The sequence below is a fragment of the Lytechinus variegatus genome, chromosome 17, assembly GCF_018143015.1.
Source record: "Lytechinus variegatus isolate NC3 chromosome 17, Lvar_3.0, whole genome shotgun sequence".
Classification (NCBI taxonomy): domain Eukaryota; kingdom Metazoa; phylum Echinodermata; class Echinoidea; order Temnopleuroida; family Toxopneustidae; genus Lytechinus; species Lytechinus variegatus.
The window spans coordinates 12318563-12330825 of record NC_054756.1 but is presented as its reverse complement, the minus strand read 5'-3'; the positions used below and the strand labels follow the sequence as shown (position 1 = coordinate 12330825).

Below are 12263 nucleotides of genomic sequence, written 5' to 3'. Positions count from 1 at the left end.
AAATTGGTGGTGTTAGTTTTACACCTACAGGTGTAATTACAACACCTTTGGTTGTTACATTTACACTCTTTGGTGTTATGTTCAATCTCTAGGGTGTAATTTTAACACCTCAGGGTGTGGTCCTCTATTAACACCAATTGAAGTCAGTTTTAACACCACAGTTTTTACAGTGAAGCTGATTTTTATATTTCCGGTAATAACGATGAATTATAGCATAATTATATAACACCCCCAACATAATCATATAGCTCTGTTCCTCTCATTTTCAACCATTGTTGAAACCTGCCATGTTACTTATGAACAAAAATACTGTTTACCTTTCATCTGCCCGATAGCCCAGTTGGCATGGTTGGGAGAGCGTTAGACTAAAGATCTATAGGTCCCTGATTCGAAACCACCCGGAGAACTCGCACGTGTTCTGAACTGTCCCGGGTTTCGGCAGTCATTTTACTTGTTTGTTTAGGTCTTTTTCGTGGCCGTTGAAATTCCATTATAAACACAAAAAAATCGTATCATGTTTTAATTTGACAGCTAAATAGTTGCGCATGCTTCATGTTTTTAATATAAAAAAATGCATGCAGAAAGGGGATCATGAAATATAATTATTATTGATGGCTGATCAGCGTAAATCTAGATAACATGAGTTAATGAATAAGGTGAAGGGCTCCTTTGCAACGTTTTTTTTTTCTAACTGAACCGGACTACCCTCCAAATTCCTTTACCATTAACATATATTAAATGAATGATGAATAACAATACGTACATCCATAAATTAATTCATAACTTAACATATTATTAAATAAATAAATTAAATGTCGGTCATGTAGGTAGGATTCTCGTCAATCAGATAGAACGGTGTCATGGTATATATTTGCTTTGTGGTCTTTTTAATCTCATTCTCAAGCATCGCAGACACCGTCCTGTTATGAACGACCTGCAGAAGTACGTTTCCTCGTTCATCTGCCGAAATAGCTCAGTTGGGAGAGCGTTAGACTGAAGATCTAAAGGTCCCTGGTTCGAAACCGCCCGGAGAACTCGCATGAGTTCTGAACTGTCCCGGGTTTCGGCAGTGATTTTTTTTAAATATTTTTCTCCCTTCACAATACAATATTTCTTCTAATTTTCCATTTTATTTATACACACATTATGAATTATTGTGCATAAGATCTTGTTTCCGTTTTTGTCATTTTTATTCATTAAACTAGAAAATGAAAGTCACCATTGCTGCTCTAAAAAGTTGGGTTTTCGTTGATATATCCCGATCAATAGCTGAATAATTTGTAGTTTGGTATAAACCATTTCTCAAGTAAGTCAAGTGTATGTGACAGGAAAATATGGCACAGAGGCCTAATTTTTTTTATCGCTCTCTGATATGCAGTCATTAAATCTATAATAGTTAATTGTAAATGGCCAACTTCGAAATGAAAAGTACTTTACCGAGCGACGCTTTTCAATCATGCTCAAATGCAAAATTCAAATCGTATAACACTGAGAATTAATGGACCTGATGGATTTGCATACTTATTATGAACACGGAACGGGACCGCAACCTACTTTACATTGTTTTTAAACCTCTAGCAAAGACATATAGGCCTATTTCTAGTTTGCTCGATGGCTTTTAAGATAAGATAAAGCTTGAATCACTTTATAAAGATTAAAAGAAACTCGTGAAAGTGGAATATTACTTCGGCTATTATTCGTTTATTTTGTTGATTATTTGTATCCTTGACGATGAGCATATTTCATTCATAATATGCCTATATATATCATGGTAAGTCAAATCTGAAAAAAAAATCTTGCACATAACATGGTTTTATAATACTGCTATACAAGGAGAAGAAACATACTTGAACTTTGTTTCATACAATCAATCATGACGGTATAACAAGAGGAAACCTTACAGGCTTTAGCTTGTGCATAGGCATATAGCAAAACAGAATTTTTATTGTATGCAAATTTTAAAGGTACTGAGGAAAATGATATTGACTTTAAAGATAGCTCCTAATCATGGTAGTAGTAATCATCCCGAAAGGCTGATATATGGTCAGTAATTCGAGATTCACAAATTTGTAATTTGAACATAATTATGATCACTTAAACCATATCTCAGCTATCGTATTGATTTTGAGTGTTTAGACCTTTTATTAGTTCAAGCATGCAGCAAAAGCAGTGACAATAATGTTATATATCGCTGTGATTATTATCAGCATCATCTTCATCATCATCATCACCATCATCATTATCGTCGTCATCATCATCATCACCATCATCAGTATCGTCGTCGTCATCATCATCATCACCATCATCGTCAGCATCATTATCATCATTACCATCATCATTATCGTCGTCACCAACATCATCACCATTATCATCATCATAATCATCATCAGTACATCATCGTCACGATGACACAGTCAATAACGGCTTTCATAAAAGTTGAGAATCTAAAGGATTTTTTGACCCAACGAGTATAATAAAAAAATTATAGGCCTATATACTTGTGCATCCATTGTTTCTGATGTAGACCTTTTCTATTCGTGCTTTAATATTTAGAGTACAACTTCAATGTTCAAGATTTAAAATTTGACCGATGTTGTTATAAATTCTAGTCGATTCAGCACTTCTTTTAACCACTCCGCAAGTTTCATTGTTTGTTGGTGGCAAACAAAAGTTATTTGTTTTCTTTTCATTTGGCCCAGTTACTCAGTAAATGTCATCTAGCGACTAGCAAATATTCTTTCACCTACATATTCATTTTATATTTACCTATTTATTTTGTTTTCGGCTTAGATTGATAAATAGTCATTTGAATGGTGATATATTCGTCTGCATTTGAATATATCAAAATAAATGTTTTAATACCCGGAACATGAAGCTATTGCTCCATGCTCGGAAGTAGAACTCTCGAATATAAATTTATATACATGTACACGTATAAGCCCACCTATTCTTTTTCTATCGCTCTCACACTAAAGATATTTGGTAAAATTTTAACAAGCACGAGGGTAATTATGTGGTTAACCTAGTTTCGGCAGTATTTTAGCCAATATGCGGGAAGCATATTGTCCAGTAAGGTGTGCAATTACTTTAGAATGGGCAAAATTTTAATCACACTGTTTGAATTAAAATGCCCAAAAGAAATGCCAAATGTTGGTTGGACGCAATAATTACCCTCATGGAGCATTTGTACCCAATATGTTTTTTTAGAGTGCACTCCTAATTCTACTTTTGTCCTTTGTTGCTGTATCACTCATTTCTCATATCCCAGCAATTTCAAGTATTTTCATTGAAAAATATTCATGGTTACAGCTTGAAGCTGATGTATCTGTTATTTGTAACAAAATAAGGATACGACATAAACTATGCTACTACTACTATTACTACTACTACTACTACTGCTACTACTACTACTACTACTACTACCACCACCACCACCACCACCACTACTACCACTACTGCTGCTACTACTACTGCTGCTATTACTACTACTACTACAACTACTACTACTACTATTATTATTACTACTACTACTACTATCACTACTACTAACACCACTACTACTACTAATAATAATAATACTATGAAAAATCAATATTTGCATGGTGTTGTGATCATTCAAATATTCAGCACTCATGGTAAGTGAAAGGGAAAGTTTGTCGACCAATTACTGTAATATTTCACTAAAAGCTTCCTCGATCATGTCAATGTTGTTGGGCCGGGTCGCGCATGCCAGGATACGGGACAAGTCCACAAGAGAACACAATCTTGTTTCTCAAATAAAAAAAATATATATATACATATATATCATTTAGGTATACGATCTCGCTCTTTGTTATTTTGTTATACCCCCCCCGGCCCTTTCTCTCTCCCTTCATATTGTTTCATGTTTATCCGCTTATTTTTTTTTTTTTTGATAACCGATGGTCGCCCTCCATACCTCCTGTCTGCGTGTGTCATACGAGTATCTTGTTCGTAAATAAAATGTCATTGTATTTCATGTATTTATTTCCAGTTTCTGCAATGTTCCAATGCGATGAATTGCTTTCAATAAACAGTATTTTTACTGCGTGTTTTCTTTTAACTCTGGTTAGACATGTCTCTGGGTCAAAACAATTTGCTTCACAAGACAATGCAAACTTATGGCCAAAGTACAGAACCAAAAACAAATATTGATTAATCGGAATGTACTTAGAATTCCCTGTTATATTGATCACATTGATTAATGAATTGAGAACTTTTTCTGTGCTATTATTGCAATGACGAAGAAGAAGAAGATTTAAGAAAAGAAGAGGAAGAAAAGGAAGAGGAAGAAGAAAAAGAAGAAGAAACAGAATAAGAGGAAGAAAAAGAAAGAAGAAGAAGAAGAAAGAGGAGGAAGAAGATTGAAGAACAGAAGAAGTCGGAAAAAGAGAATAGAAGAAAATTAAGAAGAAAATGAAAAGAAGAAGAGGAAGAAGAAGAAAAAGAAAAAGGAGAAGAAGAAGAAAAAGAAAAAGGAGAAGAAGAAGAGGAAGAAAAGGAAGAGGAAGAAGAAAAAGAAGAAGAAACAGAATAAGAGGAAGAAAAAGAAAGAAGAAGTCGGAAAAAGAGAATAGAAGAAAATTAAGAAGAAAATGAAAAGAAGAAGAGGAAGAAGAAAAAGAAAAAGGAGAAGAAGAAGAAGAAGAAAAAGGAGAAGAAGAAGAGGAAGAAGATGATGAAGAAGAAGATTTAAAAAAAGAAGAAGAAGAAGAAGAAGAAAATTAAGAGGAGGAGGAGACTGCGAGGAAGAAGAGGATTGAAGTAAAGAAGAAGAAAAAAGAAAAAAATAGAAGAAACATAAGAAGAAAATGAGAAGAGAAATATACCAAAACAAAAGGAGGAGTAGAGGAAAGAGAGGAAGGGAATTGTGTGAGCGGGTGTGTGTGTATGCGCGAAATTTTCTTTTAGCATCATTTTGATTTAACATTGAACCCATGAAGAAAATTAAATCAGATAATAGATTTATAAATCCAATTACCTTATCTCAACAAGATGTATTTTCCAATATAAATGTAAAATTGTCAAATATTCGTCTTCTTCATGCAGTGTTGTTTGGTGTTTTTTTTGCGTGAATCCTTTAACATAGGATTTTCAAACGCAACCGTAAGTTCCAACCTCGTACACACCCCCAAACGTTTACTCAGTCGTGCTAATATTTGGAATACTCTTATCATATTTACCTTCAAAAAGATCTTGCCATTGATTATAATGTCATTTCCCATTAATGGTCACAAACAAACCACTACAATAGGTCTTATCTCGATAATAGGGGCCAAAGTCCAGTAATCAGACGATACCATCAACCATGAACCCACGCTCATCCGATGTCACAGGGATACAAAAGTCAAGTCAAGGAATATTTTCTCATTTCCAAAGTTGGTGTCGTGCTCCAGCCATTATCCTCAGAGTGAGCTGGGAATATAATTATTCCGTTTTTTCCGAAGATGAAACGTTGGTGTCGTAATTTCACACAGGGACCTATCATCGAGAGTGATCCTCGGGGAAATTTTACTCGGAATTATTCTTTTGACGTTGGTGTCGTTCTATCAATATAAAAATGCATAACCGTATTATCTGGAAAGTTGTGAATTCAGGAAGGTGTGTATTTCATGTACTTATCGCAGATTGACCGATGTCTTTCTTTTTTCCTTTTTTTTTGGGGGGGGGGTTGTTTCTTGGGTAAGAATTGTAATATCGTTCTTCTCAATATAGTGCAGAGTGCTGACTATAAGGATGAAGTCGTAATGGTAATACAGATTGTCCAAATTTGGAGAAATAATTGGCGCCACGCAATACCGAAAATTCTCAATTAGGGAACCGTATTTTGTTGCCCACGTGAATTTCAAGCGGCGATAAAGCTTACAAATAAAGTCAACCCGCATTTATTAGCTTTAAAATACTCTAGACCGAAATCATCATGGAGGTACACATTTTTTTTTGCTGGCGGAGAGGGGGGGGGGGGGGGGGCGGCGTGACGCATATTTTTTTTCAAAAAAAAACCTCGAGAAAGGAAATTGTAGAATTTTGTGCATACTTGACTTTTGTACAAAATGTAAGTATTCGAAATTTCTGGGGGAGGGGTGAACTGCCCCCCCCCCCTCCTCCGCTGCGTACGGTAATCATGATCACGTTCCTTCACTTATTAACACCCTGAATGTGAGTTTTGATTTAAAAAAAAGAGAAAAATCCAATAAGCGCAACACTGAATAAAACATCGAAATTGGATGTGAAATAACAAAGTTATGTCATTTTAAATATTCGATTATATTTCTCGAAATTTTTTTTTGAAAGATGCACAAAACATTGATATGCAAATGAGAGAGTCGATGATGCTAGTCACTCATTACTTCTTTTATATGCCGTTGTTTGAATTATACGATATTTCATTTTCCCCCTCCCTCCCCATTCCCCGTTTCCGCGGCCCCTGTATAAGAATTTGAAAAGTATTGGCCTACGTAAACGTGGTAAAGAAACAATGGCAGTCGTGCTAGGCCATAGAGATATATCTCTTTGTGCTATAGGCATAAAAAAAATCCAATCTGCTCGCCAACTAAAATGCTTGCTGGTGAATTAAGTCGATGACACGTCCCTTGCCTGACGACACATTATGCGTCACTCGACTTTCAACCAATCAGAGATGCCATTTTCATCTTCTGACTGGAGCTATGCAGGACTGAACGAAATATACAAATACAATGAATGGCATATATGCAAATGCGTGTATTGTTCACCGACGAAGGGGGTGTTATTTACAATTTTGTTTTCTTTCTTTTCTTCGTAACTGAAGATTAAGAATCGAACTTCGCTGAGTTACTATTACCATAAATATTCATAACAACTTGAAACTTAATTGTTATGTCTATCACTTTTATATTTTTCTCTTCTTTCCTCCCTTCCTTATTCTTACATTTTTTATGTTGCTTTCCTGGATGCAAAACCAGTTTAAAGGTGCTTCAACCAATCAAGCTTTTAGCTTATGTTGCAACACCTTTGTATCTTCATTATTTACTTGTGTTTTATATATATTATCTGTGTATTCTTTTACATTGTACATTGTGAACACTGCATGAATAAATAAATAAACAATGGTTGAAAATCGTGCCTTGATCTGGGGGCTACAATCGATGAAGCCATTATCGTGTTTATGGTTGCGGCAAATGAAATAAATCCTAAAGTTCCATCTAACATAACATTAGCAAGTTTAAACAATAGACAAGTTATATTCATGTTCGAAATTCTTGGAAAAAAATCAATTTACTTTCTTTTCTTAAAACGACAGGAGTGACATCGACATGGCTTTGCATAAGGATTGGATGATAATTACAGCCAGCAATTGCTGTTCTAAAGGGAACAATCTCTCTCATTTGCTGGAACCATGGAGAAAATTATTATGGTCGAACGAGATGGAATGAATTCAGATGAGGAATACCAAATCGATCAAAGATAGATTGGTTTTATCGAGTCCAAACATGGTAAGTTCGAGAAAAAATATATTTGACTAAAACTGATGTCACTATTGAATTATCCGGAAAAAAGTTTTTTTTTTCGATAACAATGATGGCATTGATTCACGATAATAGTGAATAAAGAATCTGTTTGATATATTTTATTTTTCACGACGACATAACGTCTGAAAAAAAGATGCAGAAAGATTGCACTTGCAAATTGGTCTTGTGTGTGTGTGTGCGGGTGGTGGTGGCCCCACACACACACTTGACCGTCCGTCCGGGACATTTCGATCTTTATCAGGCGAATGCCTTAATTAGTTTATTATTGCGCTGTGTTTTGGCTGATGTAGGCCTACACACAAGCCCCTATAGCATCTCCCCAGAAAAATCCTTACTTGATCACATGATGCAATGAATTATGACTCATCGGTCAGTGACCTCACCTAGATAGGCCGCGTAAAGATTTTTTGCTCCTTGCGTGCGTCTGACGTAACGATTTTAAATGCGCACTGTGGCTTTCTTTTATATTATGCGCAATAAGCTGGAAATTCATCGATGCGCGGCAAGCAACGCCTAGCAACTCCATAGCGACCCATTATGCACGCATATTTTGTTTGAATTCTTTTCTCAGCTCCCGCTCTTTTTTAATCTTCACACGGGAACAAGGGAAACATCAAAATAAATGTTACAGAACATGTGAATAAAGGAAAACTGACCAAATAAATACCAATCTTTGTTGGAATTAGGCATCTGATTTAACATCATGGCACAGAAGAGCTTTGACGCTGTGGGATTTGGCAAGGATTTACTGGCTGGAGGAGTGTCGGCGGCTGTTTCAAAGACGGCAGTGGCACCTATCGAAAGAGTCAAACTGCTTCTGCAGGTGAGTGTCTAAGCTCAAAAGAAAGGGAAGAGAGAAAGGATAAGGATGGGCGGAAGAGTGGGAAGATTATGTAAAGAGAAAGAAGGAAGAAAGAAAGAAGGAAGGACTGAGGAAGGAAGAAAGGAAGGAAGGAAGGAAGGAAGGAAGAAAAGAAAGAAAGAAAGAAAGAAAAAAAGAAAAAGAAAGAAAGAAATAAAAAAAGAGGGGGAAGATAAGGATGATGACGATATGAAGACGTCGTAGGGTATTCCATAAAAAATAAGTTTCCTAGATCTACGGTATTTTGTTCAAAGCATGAAAATAGACCATTAAGAGGATGCTAGTGAAATTGGGATCGGGGAGCGGAGTGGTTCTCAAATCAATTCTCATACTGGTGTCGCGGCAGGTAACATGATGGTCGGACTCCGGGTGGGAAATTTGAAACATCACTTTCAGAAAGCGGGGCCTATGAACAAAAAATGTAAATATCACAGGTTGTAATTTAAGGATGGTTCTTGTGAAATATTGAAATACTTTGACGACCTCCAACATCTACCCTGATGCTGTTTGTCTGGAAAGATTAGAAACATCAAATTGAAGACATTTCATTCGTAATTGTCAAACTTAATATTTGAATATTGGCGTTAAGTTATATTAAATGCAGAGGTATGTAATTATGTGTCATGACATAAGACTCTCATCCTGAAATATTAAGTCTTGTTCACGATTATTTCTTTCGTTACATTTCAATTTCTGTTCTTCGATCACTCCTGTTTTAATTGACTAGGTCCAAGCCGTCTCCAAGCAGATTGCCGCAGACAAGCAATACAAGGGCATCGTCGACTGTTTCGTTCGAGTCACCAAAGAGCAGGGGACACTATCCCTCTGGAGAGGAAATCTCGCCAATGTCATCCGATACTTCCCAACCCAGGCTCTAAACTTCGCCTTCAAGGACAAGTACAAGCAGCTCTTCCTCAGTGGAGTCAACAAGAACGAGAACTTCTGGCGATACTTCGCAGGAAATCTGGCGTCCGGTGGAGCCGCAGGTGCGACGTCTCTCTGTTTCGTCTATCCTCTTGACTTCGCTCGTACGCGTCTCGCGGCCGACGTCGGAAAGAGCGGAGGCAGCAGGGAGTTCAACGGCCTCGGAGACTGTTTGAAGAAAATTGTCAAGTAAGTATAATGAGGTCACAATTCGAAGGAATGACCGGAATTGCTATAGAAATACATAGACCTTGTTCTTCCATATATATTTATGGTGATAAGTTAACAAAATAAAATGAACATACATGTACATATAAAGTAAGTAAATAAACAAATACATAAATAAAACATTACTTAAGTATGTAAGTAAATAAAATAAACAAATGGAACAAATGAAAATGAAGTTAAAGTAATGCATATCAGGTTTTAGAAATAATTCCAACTTAAAATTAACAGCCTTGACAAGGTAATTTGAGAAAAGAGGAATAGATGGAGGATAATTTCTACAGTATGTGCATCACAAACGATCTCTGGTCCTGACAAGGCTTCTGATTTTGTCACTCAATACTTTGTACAAGGTGGTGGTGGTGCCTATTACTTCAACTGGGTCGTGACTGACACGTTACGATAAATGTTTGCTGATTAAACTATTCTCTCTTCCTCCTCATCCAGGGCGGATGGGTTCGGCGGCCTGTATCGAGGTTTCGGTGTGTCTGTTCAAGGCATCATCATCTACCGTGCTGCTTACTTTGGTACATACGATACCGTCAAGGGCATGGTTCCCAAGGAATATCAGAACTTCTTCCTCTCGTGGATGATCGCCCAGGTTGTCACCACTCTCTCGGGCGTCGTCTCGTATCCATTTGATACCGTAAGTAACGCATAGGACTTCACCTAGGGTTTTGCTGCTTCTAGCTTGATAGGGTTTTGTTGCTTCTAGCTTGACTTGACTTGAGAAAGGGCTACAAAATATTGCAATGGCAATACATTTGGCATACCCATTTTGTAATATCTGCTGCCACAAGGGTGAAAATACAAATTATTGAGGCTGGTGAGGGGGGATATGGATAACCAAATTATTTTGTTTGGTAACAATACTTTGAAATGCCAAAAAGGTAAACACTTCCAATATGGTCATTTTGGGCTCACCTAAAACAACCAAAATAGAATACTATACATGAATCACATACAATAGATTAATTTCATCTTGATATAAGAGGTGGAGGGGTGGGTCATGGAAGGCGGAAATATTTTTACAAGGGGGTAGATTCAATGAAAATAAGTGAGAGAATATACAATGAAGGTTTTTAAGATATCAGAGGCAAGTGCACACATTGCCGCCGTTCTGGCAGGTGCGTTGCAGCATTCGTCACATACATGTATCTGATGCCAACATTCCTATTGTCATTTGCAGGTTCGAAGGCGGATGATGATGCAGAGCGGCCGCAAGGAGATCCTCTACAAGAGCACCATTGATTGCTGGAAGAAGATCGCTCGACAGGAGGGCCCGCAGGCTTTCTTCAAGGGAGCCTTCTCGAACGTTCTCCGTGGTACCGGAGGTGCCCTGGTGCTCGTACTCTACGACGAAATCAAGAAACTCATCTAGGAAGTGATGATTACTTCTCATTCATAATTTATCATTTTCCACCAATTTATGTATTTATTTGTCAATGTCAACTATGATTCATCTGTCAATATGAGATCAAATCTTTGTAAAGCTCAAAGCAACACATTTTTTATTATGTGAAATTTTTAGGAAAGGGGATGGTATTGTGAAATCATGCCTTTTCTTAAACAATCCAATTTGAACACCGTCTCCCGTTTTACTGTCATTGGAACATTATTGTGTCTTAAAATTAATAAACATGTAAATATGATTTCAAGACTTGAAGTGTATTCATATAACTTTGTTGAGTTTTAGAACTAGTTTTGACAGAAGAGTGATGTGAAAACAGTCTATACTATGTATATCAATCCTCCCGATATCTACATATTGTGATGCCACTTTATTTCTTTTTCCTGTAGTTGACAAAATAATGAATAATTGCCCCTTCTACTCACTTTTATTCAAATCCCGGTAATTTTCATGACATGGAAGGGTGGTACTGAACTGCGTTTCACAGCACATTTAACAAAAAGATTTGTATCTTTACCTATTTACACTTTGTTCATTTTTTCTATAATTGCAACTCTCTGTAATCACACCTCTTCTTTCTTAATCTTCCTCGTATCTGATTTATTTCATTTCCTCTCACACCTTTCTATCCCTACTCTCTCTCTCTTTCTCTCTACCTCACGCCTTTCTTGATTCCCATTTTACCCTCTTACCCCCTCTCCCTTCCTTTCCATTAAAGATGGCAGTTTCCAATTGAGAAAAAAGATCTTCACTCAAACGGAAATGGTGAAAAAATACAAACAGATCAATTTCTGTACAAGGCTACTTATGAAAACATATTTAATATTGATATAAATATATATAAGTCGTTTTCTATCACAGGGTTTTTGATTGGCTCTGAGACGTAATGTGTCTGATTGTAATCATAAAAACTTGGAAATAGAGGACTTGTCAGTGATGACAACTTTCATAGAAAACATCCCCCCCCCCCGCATGTTTCATTAGTATGTAATGTATAGTCTGACATGTTGGACCCGACATCTTTCCTTGATTTGACTGAGAAGCAATGTTACTATTAATAGTAAATGTCAGATATCCAATTACTCCAGTTTTATACCCAATAGTTGCCATAGTAACATTGCTTGTTAGCCAATCAAAATCAAGTTGACAGATCTGACAACTTGAATGAAAATGTTTATGAAATACTACCCTGGGGAGTGTTTCATCAACATTTTCGTCCGACATGTTGTCAGATCTGACATCTTTCCTTAATTTTGATTGGCTGATAAGCAATGTTACTATGGTAACTGTCGGATAAAATGGGACTTGTCGG

General features: G+C 36.7%; 1 protein-coding gene across 3 annotated transcripts; it reads left to right on the top strand.

Annotated features, from left to right (window-relative positions):
* Nucleotides 1-7345: 7345 nt before the first annotated feature.
* LOC121431374 (ADP,ATP carrier protein-like) lies at nucleotides 7346-12110 on the top strand. 3 transcript variants are annotated; one of them, XM_041628916.1, is made up of 5 exons: nucleotides 7346-7493; nucleotides 8216-8352; nucleotides 9119-9504; nucleotides 9988-10186; nucleotides 10730-12110. In XM_041628916.1, exons 2-5 carry the CDS (start codon nucleotides 8233-8235, stop codon nucleotides 10919-10921), a joined length of 897 nt encoding a protein of 298 aa, XP_041484850.1. In that variant the 5' UTR covers nucleotides 7346-7493; nucleotides 8216-8232; the 3' UTR covers nucleotides 10922-12110. The 3 variants fall into 3 exon arrangements, with proteins under 3 accessions (XP_041484850.1, XP_041484852.1, XP_041484851.1); XM_041628918.1 differs by having other exon boundaries at nucleotides 8101-8352; XM_041628917.1 differs by lacking the exon at nucleotides 7346-7493 and having other exon boundaries at nucleotides 7737-8352.
* The last annotated feature ends 153 nt before the right edge of the window (nucleotides 12111-12263 follow it).

What these genes read in the sequence shown, in the direction of transcription:
- LOC121431374 (XM_041628916.1), top strand. Translation starts at nt 8,233, where the DNA reads ATGGCACAGAAGAGCTTTGACGCTGTGGGATTTGGCAAGGATTTACTG. An exon ending in GAGTCAAACTGCTTCTGCAG is followed by an intron (nt 8,353 to 9,118) that starts GTGAGTGTCTAA and finishes TTAATTGACTAG; the next exon opens with GTCCAAGCCGTCTCCAAGCA. An exon ending in TCTCGTATCCATTTGATACC is followed by an intron (nt 10,187 to 10,729) that starts GTAAGTAACGCA and finishes TGTCATTTGCAG; the next exon opens with GTTCGAAGGCGGATGATGAT.